This window comes from Chlorocebus sabaeus, chromosome 15 (genome assembly GCF_047675955.1).
Source record: "Chlorocebus sabaeus isolate Y175 chromosome 15, mChlSab1.0.hap1, whole genome shotgun sequence".
NCBI classification, from domain to species: Eukaryota; Metazoa; Chordata; class Mammalia; order Primates; family Cercopithecidae; genus Chlorocebus; species Chlorocebus sabaeus.
This window is the reverse complement of record NC_132918.1, coordinates 50056811-50075054: the sequence shown is the minus strand read 5'-3', so window position 1 is coordinate 50075054 and position 18244 is coordinate 50056811. Positions and strand designations below refer to the sequence as shown.

General features: G+C 38.7%; 1 protein-coding gene across 1 annotated transcript in view; it reads left to right on the top strand.

Annotated features, from left to right (window-relative positions):
* Positions 1 to 2041: 2041 nt before the first annotated feature.
* SLC25A36 (solute carrier family 25 member 36) overlaps positions 2042 to 18244 on the top strand; it is a 39261-nt gene continuing 23058 nt past the window's right edge. Inside the window, exons 1-2 of the mRNA XM_038002790.2 lie at positions 2042 to 2339; positions 17466 to 17630. Of these exons, the coding sequence (XP_037858718.1) occupies positions 2299 to 2339; positions 17466 to 17630 (206 nt within the window). The 5' untranslated portion in view covers positions 2042 to 2298. The remainder of the gene's footprint in view (positions 2340 to 17465; positions 17631 to 18244) is intronic.

Below are 18244 nucleotides of genomic sequence, written 5' to 3'. Positions count from 1 at the left end.
TACATAACAAACCTCCACATTCTGCACATGTATCTCAGAACTTAAAGTATATTAAAAAAAAAAAAAAAAAAAAAAAAGAACTGGTAAGTAGCAAAAAAAATCTCAGAAAGTTTTTTACTCTTTTCAGTTAAGAGAAGGATGGAATACACATAAATTTAAATTTATATAAACATTTTCCCTAAAAAAAAAAAGTATGAATTTCAAACTTTTTTGCACCAAAAATTCATACTCACTTCTTATAATGTATGTGAACAAGATCTAGTTTGAGGCACTAAAAAGGATAAGACATCAGCTTGAAAACAGTCCCTATCAGAGCAGCATGAATTGAAGCAAGAACAAACGTCAAATTTATGGTCAAGATTGGGTGGAAGGATGGGGAAATCAAGGATGCTTTACAAAAGTTTGATGGGGAAAATTCCCCCAAAGAAATCTGAAGTTTACAAATGGGTAACTTGTTTGCAGAAGGGATGAGATAATGTTGAAGAGGAAGCCTGCTGTGGCAAACAATCCACATCGATTTTCGAGGAAAAGATTATTCTTTCGTGTGCCATAATTGAAGAGGACCCGCAATTAACAGCACAAATAATAGACAACACCATAGACATCTCAATTGGTTCTACTTATACATTTCTCACGGAAAAACTGAAGTTGAGCAAATTTTCACGTGATGGGTGCAGACTGTTGCACCCAAATCAGCTGCAGACAAGAGCAGAGCTTTCAATGGAAATTGTAAACAAGTGGGATCAATATATTGAAACATTTCTTTGAAGAATTGTAACAGGAGATCAAACATAGCTTTCCCAGTATGATCCTGAAGCCAAAGCACAATCAAAGCAATAGTTACCAAGAAGTGCAAGTGGTCCAGTCAAATCAAAAGTGGACTGGTCAAGAGCTGAAGTCAGAGCAGCAGCTTTTTGGGATGCTCAAGGTATTTTGCCTGTTGACTTTCTGGAGGGCCGAAGAACAATAAGATCTGCTTATTACAGGAGAAAGTGAAGCAAAGCTTTAGCAGAAAAACATCTACGAAATCTTCACCCGAGAGTCCTTCTCCACCAGGACAATGTTCCTGCTCATTCCTCTTTAAATAAGGGCATTTTTCCAGGGATTTTGATGGGAAACTATTAGGTATCCATCTTACATTCCTGACCTGGCTCCTTCTGACATATTTTTGTTTTCTAATCGTGAAAAATCTGTAAATGGCACCCATTTTTCTTCAGTTAATAATGTAAAAAAGCCTGCATTTTCATGATTAAATTCCCATAACCCTCAATTCTTTACAGATGGACTAAACAGCTGGTACCATCACTTACCAAAGTGTTTTTAACTTGATGAAGCTTACGTTGAAAAACAAAGTTTGTATTTTTAAATTGTATCTTTTAATTCCATTTTCCATGAACTTTTACTTTATTATTTAAAAAATAAACCCGAGTGTTTAAATTCTACTTGCCTTTTTTACTTATTACACACCTCGGGAGATTTTTTGCCATATGGAGTCACCTCATCCCTTGTCACGATTGCATAATATTCCATAGTAGGAATGTTCCGTGATTTATTTCTTTATTCCCCCACTGATTTCAATTTTCTGCTACTACAAGCATTGTTCATAATTCTGTACTGTTTGTGAGCCTGTACAGGAGTATCCATGCACAAACCTTTTTATGCATTGTGCGAAATGTTACTCTGAGATAGACACCAACGGAATTGCTGGCTCATAAATCCAATTTTTTCAAAGTAATCCTCTTGTGAACCCGGAACCAAGGCGATTTTTCCCGCTCCGCCAGTTCCCTGTTCAGGAGAGCGCAGCCGTGATTGTCGCGTACATTCCAGGTCTCTCGCCCCAGGCCTCAGGTGCGAGAGGCGCGGTGACCTACCACCCCGCGGGCACGCGCTCTGGCCACGCCTCGTGGCCCCTTTCATTGAAAGAGCCCACAGGGATCACGTGAAAGAGTCCTGCTGAGTGCGTGACGTCACGACGCTCAGACCAATGGGAGCCTCTGTTTATGTCGGGGGCCATCAAATAGTCATCTTCCCCCTACCATCCCCCGCCCACCCTCTGTCGCTCTGCGCCGGGTCTCTCTCAGCCTTCGGTGGAGGGCGGCGCGCTTAGGCAGGCGGCGGGGCGGCTAGAGTGCCGCGGGGAGGGCTGTGCCGGGTTGCTTTTTGCAGCCGCGTCTCGGCCAGCTCTCCTCGCCGTCCCCGGGGCGCTGTGCGTCTCCAGTCCGGACCGAAGCCGCCTGCCGTAGCGGGCGGCCAGATCCGCGTCCCGCCTCAGCGCCCGGAGGACATGCGGGAGAGAGAATGAGCCAGAGGGACACGCTGGTGCATCTGTTTGCCGGGGGGTACGGTCCTGGCGGGGCGTGCGCACTGGGGCTAAGGGTGCTGGGGCCGAAGACGCAGGCGAGGGGGCGAGGAGGGGTGAAGGGGGACGAGGGGGGGCGGGGGTGAGGCCTGGGCGGGGAGCAGCCACGGGCCCGCGGTTGAGGGGAGAGACCCAGCCCGTGGGTGGCGTAGGGGGCTCCGGTTCGGGGAAGCGAGAGGGTGAGGCCTGGGCTCGAGAGCGACAGAGGCCCAGGCAGACAAGGTTGAGGGTTTCATAACCCGGGCCGGGAGTGAGGTTTGGGCCCGCGGGGCCTGGAGTGAGGCGGAGGCCGAGTTCAAGCGTCTCAGGAGACGCCGGCGAGAACTGGGGTCGGCGCTTGATTACCCGACCGCCTCTGGACCCGGCTGCACGCCGCAGTCTAGCGGGTGTCGGGGATGCAGGGCAGCTTTGAGTAGCCTGGCTCCGGATTCCGCGTAGGTTGCATGGCCCAAGGGGACGGGGCGGAAAGTGCGGAGGCTGAGGACAAAATGGGCGCCGGTGCCTCCTTCAGCCTTCGCTCCTTGCCGCGCGCTTGGGCCTCCGCACGTCACTCACGCCCCACCTCGGACCTCGGGCAGCTCATTTCCGGGCTCGGCTTTGCAGGGTGGATGGTAGGGGAGCTACGGGATCCAGCGGGGAAGGCGTTGGTATTCTCCCGTGGTTGCTGTAGGGTGTTTCTAGGCCTTTCCAATTTCTTGCCCGAGCTTTTCCAGGTGGTGAATGGGGTGCAAAGCTTTGCAGTACTTTTGGGGTCAGATTCCTTTCGAGAAAACCACCCCTCTTGTACACCGTCTGCTTTTCTGCTGCTTAGGAGAAAGTAGGAGTGGAGAGAGGTCAGATTTTTTGAAGATAGTGTTAATAGTTACTATGTGTGTGCAAGATTAGGACTAAGCCCAAAGTCTTAGTTCCCTGATTGCCAACATGAGTATTAGAGCTGCTAATTTAGCCTCTTGTTTAGATTTGTTTCTTCTAAATCATTTGGAGAATCATAGCATTTTTAAGAGTTACTTATTTGGAGGATTATAAAGAGTTTTTTTAAATCAAAAATGGCTTCGGTGATTTATGCTGAGACTCTTACTGGCATCTTCTTGAATACTAGTTTTTAGATCCACCACTTTTGAGATTATGAAAGAAATATTCATGCAGTTCTGTTCACGGTGTCTTGCTTTGAGTTGGACATATGGACTCTATTGAGCCAATGATGGCAATACTTTATTTAGGTTGGCACACTTTCATTAAACAAACATTTATTGTACACCAGTTATGGGCCAGCCACTGTTCTGGCATAAAAACAATATTTTTCTATTAATCTGTGAGACCCAGTTTAGGCAATTGGCTTTCCATATTTCTGAAATGTTTGCTGCCAATAATCAGGCAAATTAAATCTTTTTTTTTAAATTCAGTAGCTGTGTAGATGCTCTTGAAAAGATCTCATGCAAACAATTGAGTTCCCTCGTGTAATTAGATCTATAACACCTGAAGTGAGGAGACCACTGATGTAGTCTAGCACTATTTTAATTTGGGTGAAAAATGGACTCTTTTATTTCAATTGCTTCATCTATAAAATTAGGAGATTGTATTATATGATCTTGAAAACCCTTCTCTAGCTCCTAACATTTCTATTACTCCGCGTTCAGAATTCGTATATCAAGTTTTGTTAAAAATGGGGCATACTTATATTTGAAATAAATGTTAGCTTGATTGCACTAATTTCCCACTTTGGATTGGGATCATCATTTTGTTATTACAAAAACATGTAAATATAGGTTTTCTGGTTTAAGAACAGGAATGGGAGGTTTTTGTAGCATCTAAACACATAGATTAGGAGCTCCATCCCGTCCCCGCCAGTCTAGCATATGTAGTTTATTTAGACTATTAAATGAGATATTGGTATGTAGAATCTGATACAAGGTAGGTGCTCAGTCATATGATTTCTCTTCCTTTGCATTTCATCTTGATTTTATTTTTATATGTGGTTACATAAGTGAGTTAAGTAAAACACACCTTATCTATTTAAAGAAAGCCCAGTGTATTTTAAAAGAACCATCAGTAACCTGTCACAGTGTATTTAATCTTAGGCAAGGGTTTTCAGAATATGGAGCCTTTGTGTTGTTTTTCTGATAAGTAAAATTGTAATATTCAAATATGTTTATCAGAATCCCAGATTTCTAATAGCCTAGTAACTGTATTGGTAAACACCGTCACTGGACCTTGGTTCTGGGTGAAATACTGACATGCATAACTCGTGCTTTCTTTAAGACACCCTTTGATCCCATTATGCTTTTGCCAGAGTTAATATTCAGAGTTTGTAAGGTCAGTAGTTAGGTTAATTGAGTTAAGGAACCATATCATGGCAGCCTGTAAAAAAGATGTAAATATAATTTAATTTTATTTGGACCTCTAATACTGTATGTATATAGAGATGAAAGCAGTATGAAATGCATTTTTAAATACATTGTCCAGTTATTGTATCAGTGGCATATATCTACAGAGGCAGCTCATTTTTTTGTATTTGAGGAAGATACTGTCTCATATAGGAGCTATATACCTTCAGACTTTAAGTAGATGAAGTTTTTTCTTTGTAGCGTCTATGGCAGAATTTAATATATGTAGTGAGTAAAATCAAAGATGATCTAAGAACTGTCTGTTTTTATATCCTGGAGCTCATTTATTTGCTCAATCATTATTTATTGAAACTCCCATTTTGGTATAATGAATGATATTTGTTAAATTATTTCACCGGTGTTCTTGAAGATCAGGGCAGAAATAGAATACTTAAAAGTATAATTAATATGATTTATTTCCCCTTCACTCTGACCATATTTTTATTAGTCTCATTTCCTTAATTTTTACTACCTCTCCTTTTCCTCTGTCTTGCTCTGTTTAAGCTGCTATTACAAAATACCAAAAACTGGTGGCTTATAAATAACAAATATTCCTAACAGTCCTGAAGGCTGGAAAGTTCAAAATTAAAGCAATAACAAGTTCTTTGTCTGATGGTGATCTACTTCCTCATAGAAGACACTCTCTTACTGTATCCTCATGTAGTAGGAGAAGCTAGCCAGGATCTCTGGTGTCTTATAAAGATGGTAATCCCAAATGTCAGGGCTACAGTCTCATGACCTAATCACCTTGAAAGTGTCTACCGCTTAATACTATCACCTTGGGATGTGAGTAGGATTTCATCTTACTAACATTGGAAGAGACAAACATTCAGACATCCTCCTCCCCTTTTTTTCCTTCTAAAAATGCATTCTGTTCTTCTTACTAATAGATTGCAAAACTAAGGGAAGTTTCTTATCCTGTTGGATAATATTCTCAAAGAAACCACTTTTCTGTAAATGGATTATTGTAGCAAAGCAGCTACCATTTTTCTGCAAATGGATTAGTGTAGCACAGCATTGTGGGTCAGGGATTCTCCTTCTTGAGACCCTACTTGTGGTCTGAGAGTTTAAAACTATTTTCATAAAAATACTAAGACATTATTGGCACAAATGTGTTGACATTTGTCCTGATGGTGCAGAAGCAATGATGGGTAAAACTGCTGATGCCTTAGCATGCATCCAGGCAGTGGCACCAGACTATAGTCATCATATTCACCTCCAGGTACTTGCAATTTAAAAAAAAAAAAAAGCCAGTTTAACTTAAGAATACTAATTTTATTAGATCGCAACCTTTGAATACCTCTATATTTAATATTTTGTGTGACAAAATGGGAAATAGGCATAAAGTAACTGCATGCGGAAGTGGGGTTCTGCATTGTTTCAATTGTAGGCTTCTTTTTTTTCATGGAGACTCGTTCTTAACGATTAATAGACTGACTACTCAGACTAGACATTTTCTCAAAAACTGAAGGAAGCCTTTTTAAGGAAAACCACTGATAGCATTTGTTATCAATGACAAAATTCTAGTTTTCAAACAGAAATTTGAATTTTTGAATTGACCCCTCTCCCCCAGCCTTCTAATACCTAAGGATGTTTCCGATGAGATGGTGATAGTAAGTGTACATTTTTTAATACTTTTAGAATGTTTTGAAAGACCCACAAACCCAGTGAACCGGTATTTTTCAAATGACCGATATGTATATGGTGTCATAGAGTCAGGCATGGGTAAAAGAGTCATTCAGATTTTAAAATAGACCAGTGGATTTTAATACAACAGTATGAAAAGTTTACTGGTATAGTTCAGATTCTACATTGCAACTAATCTTTAAGAACCTACCACTTGTCTGGTTTTAATATAGTACTGAAGAATATCGACAATTATCTAAAAAGGGACTGTCTTGTTTAGTAGTTGTTTTCATTAACTAGAAGGCGTTAAGTGCTATGGGAAAAAAGTGGTGCACCTTTAAGGGCTGTGGTGGGAGTGTACTCTAGTACTAAATCGAATGATGATGAATCTTATTGAGAAGATGACATTTGAGTAAAGACTTGGAAGGGAGAGAATTAGCTATACAAAAGGAACTAGCCCCAGTAAGACCCTAGTCCCAATAAGACCCTAGCCCCAGTAAGAGTGAGATAATGAGGCAGGTATGGCCAGAATGATAGAGCCTTCTTAGGCCTTGAAAGGACTATGACCTTTTCTATTGAAATGGGAGGAGTCATCATAGAATTTTTAAAGGCTAATTGGTCTCTGTTAGACTATGCATGGGTCAGGGGCAAAAGTAGGGAGTTGATTTGGCTATTTCAGTAACCCACTTGAGTGATAATGGTGATTCAGACTAGGTTGGAAGCAATGGACATTGTGAGAAGTGGTTGAATTCTAGCTAGACTTGGAAGGTAAAGGTAATAAGATTTTTGACCTGTTGAATGCAGAGTGTAGAAGAAGAGCAAAGAATAACTCCAGGGTTTTTAGTTTGGGCACCTGGAAGGGTGGAATTGCTGTCAACTGAGATGGGCAAGGTTGCAGATGGAACAGAGTTGGCGTAAGGGGAGATGAGAAGTTCCATTTTAGACATGGTAAGTTTGAGAAGTAGAGAGGTCGAGAAGCTGGTTGTTTAAGTGATTGGATGTACTAGCCTGGAGTCCAGGAAAGAGGATTGGACTAGGGATATACATTTAGTAGTCATTAGAACATAAGTGGTGCCGTGAGCCTAGTTGAGATCACTAAGGGAGTGAATATAGAGAAGAAGGGACCAAGAACTACGCTCTGGGGACTTCAATAAAAGAGAGCAGGAGAAGAGGAGGAACCAGCCAAGTAGACTTCATAGTGACCAAAAAAATAGGGTATTCTGAAATCCAAATGAAGCAAATATACAAGATCTAGAAAGGAGTAAATGATCAACTATCCAATGTTGGTGTCATTTAAGATGTCTGAAAGCTGTTAACCACTGAATTTAATTGAGGACCTTTGGTGACTTTTTCAGTAATTTCCAGGGCAAGGGAGTAAACGTCTGGTTGGAGTAGGAGAGAAATTAGAGACAACACATATACAATTTTAAGGTTTGCTGTAAAGGGTAGCAAAGAAAGGGGGAAATTTACTTTTGCTAAACCTACCACATTCCCTCAGCCTATTTTGTTCCTATAATGGATTTTTTTTTTTTTTATTTCTCAGTCTCGTATCCTACTATTTTTCCTTAAAATAGTAAGCATTTTGAGGCCCCCAACAAAGGCATTGCTGTTTCTTAAAAGACCTAGTTGCACAGAGATTTTCGTTTTTGTTTTTTTAAACCAGTCTTGGTTACACTGTGCCTACCTTTATGAAAACCAAAAAACACTATAAATAGTGGTAAAGACTGTACAATTGCATCTTGGGCTGCATGATACGGCTTGCTTCCATGTTTATCTAAGTTGGCTAAAATTTTGTGTATTACTAGTCTTGATTTTGCTTTATCGTCCAAAATAAGAATAACCTGTGAATTTTTTCCTGCATCGGAAACACTTCTTATATTTTAAAAAATGCTGTTGTATTTTGAACCACGCATTGCTAACTTTTCATAAGTTAGTTTGTCATGTATATAGATGACTATCGCCATTTCAAAAACTTGTTTCTTGTCTGAACATTAAAGCTTCAGAGAAAATAGTTACACAAATGTACTACCAGAGAAACAGTTTTTGGTAAGACTTCCTTAATGATTTGCATAGAATTTCAGGGACAATCTATATTTTATTATTATTATTATTATTTTGAGATGGATTTTTGCTGTTGTTGCACATGGTGGAGCGCAATGGCACAATCTTGTCTCACTGCAACCTCCACCTCCCAGGTTCAAGCAATTCTCTTGCCTCAGCCTTCCAAGTAGCTGGGATTACAGGTGCCTGTCACCACGCCCAGATAATTTTTTGTATTTTTAGTAGAGACAGGGTTTCACCATGTTGGCCAGGCTGGTCTTGAACTCCTGACCTCAGGCGATCCACCCACCTTGGCCTCCTAAAGTGCTGGGATTACAGGCCTGAGCTACCGCGCCCAGTGCAGTCTACATGTTTTAAGATTGAAAAACTCCTTAGTTTGGCTAGCATTTTAAAGAAACTTCATCTTTAGTGAGTGATATTTCTTAATGTAACTAATATGCTAAGTACAGTATCACTACAGGCAGAAAAATAAAATATTTTATCCTATTTATCTTGCCTTATAAAGCTAAACACTGTGTACAGTTAACGAAATGAATTCTGAAGTATCTCTTTAAATAATATGCACATACAAATATCGTGGACCTCATCGGAAAATATTTTGTTCATCTGTTACCTTTTCTGTTAAAAACAAGTTTCCTGATCCATGCATGCTCAAGAGGTTAATATTGAGGACATATATATAACAGTGCCTTGGATTTTTTCCAAGTATGGCTAGTAAAAGTCCTTTTAAAGCTAGGGGAGCCAGATCTAGTGGTTCAGCAGCTTGGGACTATCCAGTCAATGGAGTTTTATGTCTGTGTACTGTCTTAGGGATTCATGACTGGGTATGATGGCTGAAATTCATCTGCTTGCTATTCATATTCACTTAGTGAACAATTTCTTTCTCCTTTCTCTCCCATCTCCCCACCCTCAACTTTTGATTCCTGTGCTTCAATAACTAGTGTGGGAGAGCACTTTGAGGCCCCCAACAGAGGCCTTGCTCTTTCTTACAAGACCTGTTTACACAGGGTTGTTTTGTTTTGTTTTTTAAAGCAGTTTTGGTTACACTGTGCCTAGCTTCAAAAACAAACCAAAAAAAACACTATCTTTTTGCCACTCCTTTACTCAAGAGGTCCATAAAGGCCCTTAAGGTAGCTAGATGCCCTGGCATGCGAGAATTTTTATCTTCATTATATGCACTAAGTAGAAACAACATTTGAAAGTTCTTAGACAGTTAAACTCTAAAAAGTTTGGTTTTACTAGCCTCTGCAGTATTACCTAATAGGCTAGAGATGTGTCCACATTCCAGTAAATTACTGAGATGACTTGATAAACTTACTGTACAATTTGGCAAACATCATGAAAATGAAATAGTTTAAAGTGTCTTATAAAATTCTTCAGTGATAACCATATTAAACAATTTTAAATATTCTATAAGATCAATACATAGCTATGTGATTATTTGACTCACTAAGTGATCTTGGCCTTCTCATATCTTTAAGATATGAGACATTTGCCTATGAAACTTTAAATGAGTGTCGATCCAGGTCATTTTGCTCCAAACGTAAAGAACATGTAGTTACTTCTAATCTGGGTATACGAAGGGTATAGTGACCAGGGGTATAGTGACATTGAAAGAAACTCTCCTTTCTGAATTTTTGATGTTACAGAGTAATGAACTTACGCTCTTCTGCTACAGACTTGGCTATTCTGTCTTTGGAATTCTTTGCCAGTCAAGAAAGCACACAACACAAACCAGTGACTGTTTTATAGAAATAACTTTGAATTGTAACTTTTTTAAAATAGTAAAGCATCCAGCCTTGAACTGTGTTATTAATAGCAAATTACATTGGCCACACCTTGCAACTGATGTCATCCACATCACTGGATCAGAGGGAAATAAGACCAGTAATGAGTGCCTGCTTCTACTCCACCATTTTTTCTCTGTTACTTTTTCTTTTTTATTATTATTATTATTATACTTTAAGTTCTAGGGTACATGTGCATAACGTGCAGGTTTGTTACATATGTATACTTGTGCCATGTTGGCGTGCTGCACCCATCAACTCGTCAGCACCCATCAACTCGTCATTTACATCAGGTATAACTCCCAATGCAATCCCTCCCCCCACCCCCTCCCCATGATAGGCCCTGGTGTATGATGTTCCCCTTCCCGAGTCCAAGTGATCTCATTGTTCAGTTCCCACCTATGAGTGAGAACATGCGGTGTTTGGTTTTCTGTTCTTGAAATAGTTTGCTGAGAATGATGGTTTCCAGCTGCATCCGTGTCCCTACAAAGGACACAAACTCATCCTTTTTTATGGCTCTGTTGCTTTTTCTTAGTTTTCAAATTAATATATTATACATCATCTTTCTGTTGTGGTAGATAAGGAGTTAGTTATATTTTACCACTCTCTGTTTCCCCTTTCTTTACATCCTCTCAATATAAAATCTGATACAGTTTTTGTTAAATCAATAGTCAGTGCTTACCTTATTATGACGATACAAATATTGTTTGTTCACTGCTGAGCTAAGTTTGAGTTGTCCATTATGGTGACCTTTCCTTTCTTATGAATAACTTTGTTCCTCCCTGCCCCCCCACCCACCCCCATGCCACTGCCCCTGACTACCCCGAAGTTAATAATTGCCTCCATTAAAAAACTTTTGCTTAGTTGTGTGAGTACTCATACTTGAACATTTTTTTTCATATGGTCAGCTGTGTTCATCTGTGAGTTTTTTTTCCTGGAGACTTCTGTCCCACTGAATTCTGTCATACTAATCCTGTCTTGCTTGGTTTTTTTTTTCCAGGTCTGCCGTTTCACTATCATCTTGGGACTTCTTTCTCTGTCTTGGGTTATTCTGTTCCTGCATTTGATTCCCTCCCCACCACCATCTTCTTTTAGTTTACTCTCTTAATTTATGGAATACATTTTTTAGTTAGCTGTGTAAGAAAAGGGTATACAGTAGACAATTTCTTGAATACCTCTTTGTCCCAGATGTATAGTTTGATTTGGTATAGAATTCTAGGATAAGTAATCTGCAGTTGTCGAGAAGCCTGTTGCTAATCTGAATCACTTTTCTTCTATTTGACCTTTTTTCTTTCTGGAAGTTGAAGTCCTGGAAAGATTGCAGTAGTGCATCTTGGTGTGGATTGTTATTGCATCCTTTGTTCCTGCTAAACCTAACCTCAGAAATGTTGAGTTTGTGTTCTTCAGAGAATTAGCCTTCTGCCTAGGAATATAGTTTTATTGTGTGTGTGTGTGTGTGTGTGTGTGTGTAAGGCATAGGGAGACACTGGGCATCCTACCTTTGTCATACAGCCTGTGTGGCAGCAACCAGTCCTTCTGTTTTCAGTTCTTTGCCTTAATTCCCTCTTGAATACTTGGTGCCCTCAATCATTGGGCCTCCCAGGGATTCTGCAGGGCAAAACCCTGCTGCTTTTTGGTATTTCCCTCTGCAAGCCTTTCTTCCTCTTTACTAAGTTGTCTTTCCCATTTGCCTCATTGGTTGAAAACTTGCAGCTGCCGATTTCTCTGGGGCTTTCTGTTCTTCTGCCGTATTTCTTTAGACAGTGATATTTTTGACATGGAGAAAAGATAAATCTAATGTAGTTCATCCCAACTTTATTGAAGCAATGGTTTTGTTCTCTATATCAATTCTGATTTCAGTGTGCATAATAATTATTTTTTAAATTGCAGCAAGAGAAATACCAGAGTGTCACCCCTACACTACACATCTGTTGCATTCTATAATGTAAAACTGCTTCAGGACAACCTAGTGCTTGTGTATCTACCCACTTAATGCCACCCCCACCTCTCTACAATTTACTTACTTATTTTTTTGAGGTGGAGTCTCGCTCTGTCACCCAGGCTGGAGTATGCAGTGGTACAATCTCAGCTCACTGCAACTTCCACCTCCCAGGTTCAAACAATCCTCCCACCTCAGACTCCCGAGTGAAGGGGTGGCCTGCCCCTCCACACCTGTGGGTGTTTCTCGTAAGGTGGAACGAGAGACTTGAGAAAAGGAATAAGACACAAAGATAAAGTATAGAGAAAGAGAAAGTGGGGACCCAGGGGACCGGCTCTCAGCTTACAGAGGACCCACGCCGGCACCGGTCTCTGAGTTCCCTTAGTATTTATTGATAATTATCTTTACCATCTTAAAGACAAGGGAGTGGCAGGACAATAGGATCAAAGAAAAAGAGGAAATCGGCAGTAAGACATATGAACAAAAATCTCTGTGACATGAATAAGTTTAAAGGAAAATGTTGTGCCTTGAGATGCATATGCAAACATCTCCATAAACCTTTTAGCAGCATGTTTCAGTCTATCACATGGGGAGAAACCTTAGACAACACCTAGCTTTCCTAGGCAGAGGTCCCTGCGACCTTTGGCCGTGTACGTGTCCTTGGGTAGTTGAAATTAAGAGAATGGTGATGACTTTTAACCAGCAAGCTGCCTTCAGGCACTTGTTTAACAAAGACACATCCTGCACAGCCCAAAATCCATTCAACCTTGAGTCACCGCAGCACATGTCTCTTGCAAGGACAAGGTTGGGGGTAGGGTCACAGATTTACAGCATCTCAAATACAGAACAAAATGGAGTCTCTTACGTCTACTTCTTTCTATATAGACACAGTAACAGGCTGATCTCTCTTCCTTTTCCCCACACCGAGTAACTAGGATTACAGGTGTGCACCACCATGCCCGAGTAATTTTGTGTGTGTGTGTATTTTCAGTAGAGGTGGTGTTTCACCATGTTGGCCAGGCTGGTCTCGAACTCCTGACCTCAGGTGATCCACCTATCTCGGCCTCCCACAGTGCTAGGATTACAGGCATGAGCCACCATGCCCAGTCTCTTTTTTTTTTTTTTTTTTTTTAAGAGACAGAGTCTCACTGTGTTGCTTAGGCTGTTTCAAACTCTTGGACTCAAGTGATCCTACCACCTCAGCCTCTAAAAGGGGCTGGAATTACAGGCGTCAGCCACCATGCCTGGCCAGTTCAGATTCTCATGTGTTTTACTTCTGAAGTGTTTTTTAAATATCATAGTATTTACCTTGTCTGTTGGTCTGGCCACAAAATATTCATAATACTTCTATTACAAAATTTCATAGTTACTATTATCAGTAATAGAAATACATAACTATATAGCTACTATTTATTGAGTACTTTTTATGTGCCACTTTACAAAATGCTTTATGTGGATTATATTATATCATCTTTACAACAAGCGTGTGAGGCACAGGTGTTGTTTTTACCGTTGTTGCTTTGTTTTCGCTGTTTAATATTTATTTTCTTGGAACCAGGAATGACTGGGTAGGAATCATGGCTTTATGTGCTCATGTTGCTTTTTGTTTGTTTTCGTTTTAATTATAGAAGTAATTCATGTTCATTGAATACATTTTTTAGAAGTTATTCATATTCAACAATACTCTTTCTTAGGTTTTACAGAATATAAAATCAAAACATGTACATATTTATTATAGATTTTGGGCCTGTTTGTGGGTTTTATGCTCAACAAATTTACAAAGTAAATAAACTAAACTGCTAAAAAGAAATCAGGCAAGGACAAATTGAAATTACTATGGTTTGCCATAATAGATCACTGTTGTAGTGGGAATATGGTATGGACCAACCCACAGGTTCTTCTGAGTTCTGCATTGCATATACTCAAAGTATACTGTCTGTTGATGACTCATGTCTTTTACCACTTAACTCTCAACTCTTATCGTAAGTAAATTAATGGCTTCTATTTAAGATTCTCCTTGTGGCCTTACATATAATGAGGTTTTAAGACTATTTCATGGCTGTTTGAAAATATCTTTCCCTTGTTTATTGAGTATTGAGGTTTCTAATTTCTACTTAATTTTGTTTCAGATTTGCTATAATCCTACTACTTTTTGTCTAATTTTGTTGAAATCTGACCATATAATTGTGGTTTCGACATTTTTTTGGGGGAGATTAAATTTTTTTAACTGCCTATTTAAAGCTATGAGTGGAATTTTTTTTGAAATATTAAGCTTATTTATGATTGAATGTTTCACATAATATAAATGTATTCAGCCCCAGATAGTTCATATATTAAGAATTCCTACTAGTTTTCACGTATTTTTCAAATCAGATTTGTCAATGTATCGTTTACATACAGTAAAATCTACGCTTTGTTAAATGTGTACAGTTTATTGACTTTTGGCAGATTTATAAAGTCCTTTAAGCACTACTATAGTCAGGATATTGACTGGGCCCAGTGGTTCATGCTTATAATCCTAATACTTTGGAAGCCTGAAGTGGGAGGATTGCTTGAGGCTAGGAGTTCAAGACTAGCTTGTGCAACATAGCAAGACCCTGTCTCAACAAACAATTAAAAAACTTAGCTGGGCATGGTGGCGTGTGCCTGTAGTCCCAGCTGCTAGGGAGGCTGAAACAGGAGGATTGCTTGGACCCAGGAGTTCAAGGTTACAGTGAGCTATGATCATGCCACTGCACTCCAGCCTTGGTGACAGAGCAAGACCCTTTCTCAAAACAAACAAAAAAAAGGATATTGAACATTTTTTGTTATTCCAAGAATGCCCCCATACCCCTTGCAGTCACTTTCTTCCCTCTCCTCTACCCCTTGGAAACCACTGATCTCATTTCTGTTTGTCTCATTTTGCCTTTTCTAGAATATCATAAAAATGTTTGCTTAAGTAGGGATAATTTTTTAATGTCAAAAAAAAAAGCCTTTTGTGCCTAGCTTTTTCAGTTAGCATAATGCTTTTGAGATTTATCCAGGTGGTGGCTTTTTACTGCAGAGTAGTATTCCATGATATAGGTGTATCACAGCTTGCTTCCACTAGTTGATGGACATTTGGGTTGTTCCTGGTTTTTAGCTATTAATAAGTATAGCTATTATAAACATTCATGAACAAGTCTTTTTGTGGACATACCTGTTCATTTCTCTTGGGTCAGTACCCACAAGTGAGATAGGGTTGGGTTGTGTGGCAATTTTATGTTTATCTCTGTAAGAAACTGACAAACTGCTTTCTAAAATGTCTGTACCATTTTTAATTCCCACCAGTAGTATAAGAGATTTCCAGTTGTTCAGCAGTTGGCTGTTGATCACTCTTTTTAATTCTAGCCATTAATAGATGGGCAGTGGTATCTTATAATGGATCTACTTTGCTTTTCCCTGATGACGAAGGATTTTGAGAATTCTATGTATTTATTTGCATCTATATATCACTATCTGTTAAATCTCTTACTGAGTTACGTGGTTTTGTTCCTGATTATAAGCACTTTTGCAGGTAACGATTTGCAAATATTTGTTCTCAGTCTGTGGCTTTCATTTTCTTCTCAGTTTCTTTCATTATCTTAGCAGTTTTAGTTTCTTTCAGAGTATAAGTTTTTAGTTTTGATAAGGTCCAGTTTTTCAGCTTTTTTTCTTTAATTTATGCTTCTGTTGATCTCCATGTAAGAAGTCTGTGCCTAACACAAAGTTAAAAGATTTTTTTCCAGATGTTTTTTTCCTAGATGTTTTATAGTTTCATCATTTTAAACTTAGGTCTATGATCCATTTTGAGTTAATTTTAAAATGTAGTGTGAGGTAAGGGTTACGTTTTTTATTTTACATATGAACTTTATCTTTTAATAGTTTTGTTGCATAAGTTTTTCACTCATTAGTTGCATACAGTTTGGTTTTATCTTATTTTCTTGGTGGCATATACTAATAAATCAATATGACATATTTTTATCTTTTAAAATTTCTTTTAAATTCTATTTGGAGTGATACTAACATTGCCATGCCTGCTTTCCTTTATATATATATGTGTGTGTGTGTTTTTAATTGTGGAGGTAGAATTGTTTAGTGTTTTATTGAATGGATTGCTTTTCTTTTTCTTTTAATGCCCATTTTGAAGGTCCATGTTAACCTGACTCAACTAGCTTTTCTCTTTGACTGCACTAAGAGCTTTTCTGAGCGATTTTCCCTTTTGGTTAGAAAGCAGTTCTAAAGGCTTCATTTGGTAGCTATTAAAGTTTTAGGAGGAAATTACTTTCTACTCTTGTATTTTAAAATAATAAACTAATAATTACTCAGCCTATATCTTACATACCTTTTAAACAGTTTAATGTCATTAAGAGCTTTTGTTCTTATGGTTCTGGTGATCCGTCCTTTTATTTATGTTGGATTATTCTAACAACCCTACCTACATTGCACAGATTTCCATGTGTAGGCCTGACAGACATTAATTGTGAGACTCAAATGCCAATTTTTTTCTTTTTTGAGACAGGGTCTCACTCTGTTGCCCAGGCTAAGAGTGCAGTGGCGTGATCATATTCACTGTAGTCCTGAACTCCTATGCTCAAGCAGTTTTCCCACCTCCTGAGTAGCTAGGGCTACATGCATACCCCACCATACCTGGCTAATTTTTTAAACAAATTTTTTGTAAAATGGGGTCTGGCTGTGTTGCCCAGGCTGCTGTCAAACTGTCCTCAAACCATCCTCCTGCCTCCTCCCAAAGCTCTGGGATTGCATGTGTGAGCCATGCCCTCAAATGCTGTATTTTTTTGTAGATGAAATACTTGTGAATATTTGGGTATCTAACATAAGAGAACTATATATGTTTAACTATCAATGAGTTCTTTCTTAATGCTCAGAAGACCATTTCTTCAGTTTGAAAGGACAGGAGTTTGAAAGACAGGATATACCTCAAAGAATGGCCTAGATTTTAACGGAGCCACAAGTTATTTATACATAAGTACTAAATCAAACCTTAGGACAGTATTTAAAGCCATGATGTGACTTACCAGTACAATTTTAGTAACAGCACCTATCAGTTGAAGTCATCAGCAGTTATTCTTGCCAGATAGTTATTAAGCTGTGTTCATTTTAGTTACTGAAGATGTTTGTATGTAATCAAATAATGGAATCTCTTAAAAATTTGTTTAGTCATCTAACATAAAAAATTATAAATTTTAGTATGTTGGCAAAGCTCCAGGTACCCATGAGGATTACAGCTCTGGGCATATATACTAACTTATGAATCAAATAGATGAGCTTTGTTCTTTTTTTTTTTTTAGATGTGGTGGTACAGTGGGAGCTATTCTGACATGTCCACTGGAAGTTGTAAAAACACGACTGCAGTCATCTTCTGTGACACTTTATATTTCTGAAGTTCACCTGAACACCATGGCTGGAGCCAGTGTCAACCGAATAGTGTCTCCTGGACCTCTTCATTGCCTAAAGTGAGAGCATAGTATTCAGCACTCTTTTAGTTTGCCTTAGTGATTTCCAGATGTTTGTTTACTTATATTCTGTAACATTTAAAATGATTCTTCATAAACCTATTTACAGAAGTTACTCTGAATTGTACTCATAAGGAATGATAATCCCTAATGGAGAAGAATAGTTAGATAAGATAAAGTGTAATTTTATTTCCAAATCATGTGTATTTAGAATATTTCTACATTTATCCAGTGGATTTTTTTCTAAAGCTATTGTAAGAATTTTATTTTGGATTATTCATTTACTTTTGAAATGTGATAATGTTTAATACTAACTCCTTTCGTGTATGTTTTTAATGTTCCAAGTACTCTTACAAGTAAGTACATCCAATTAACGACAATCTGTGATTTTTATGTAACCTAAGTACAACTGAGACAGCAGAGTTCTAATGCTATTCAGGATTTGTTTAACATTTCCTGATGGTTTGGAAGAGATTTGTTTTTACATTTTGCCATACTTCATTATGTTGCCATTGGATTTGAAATTTCAAAACTATTAAAATCAGGTTTTGCATGTTTATACTCATAAATAACTGAATGCCTTTGTGTCTGCCTTATCAGCTCACTGTTTGAAC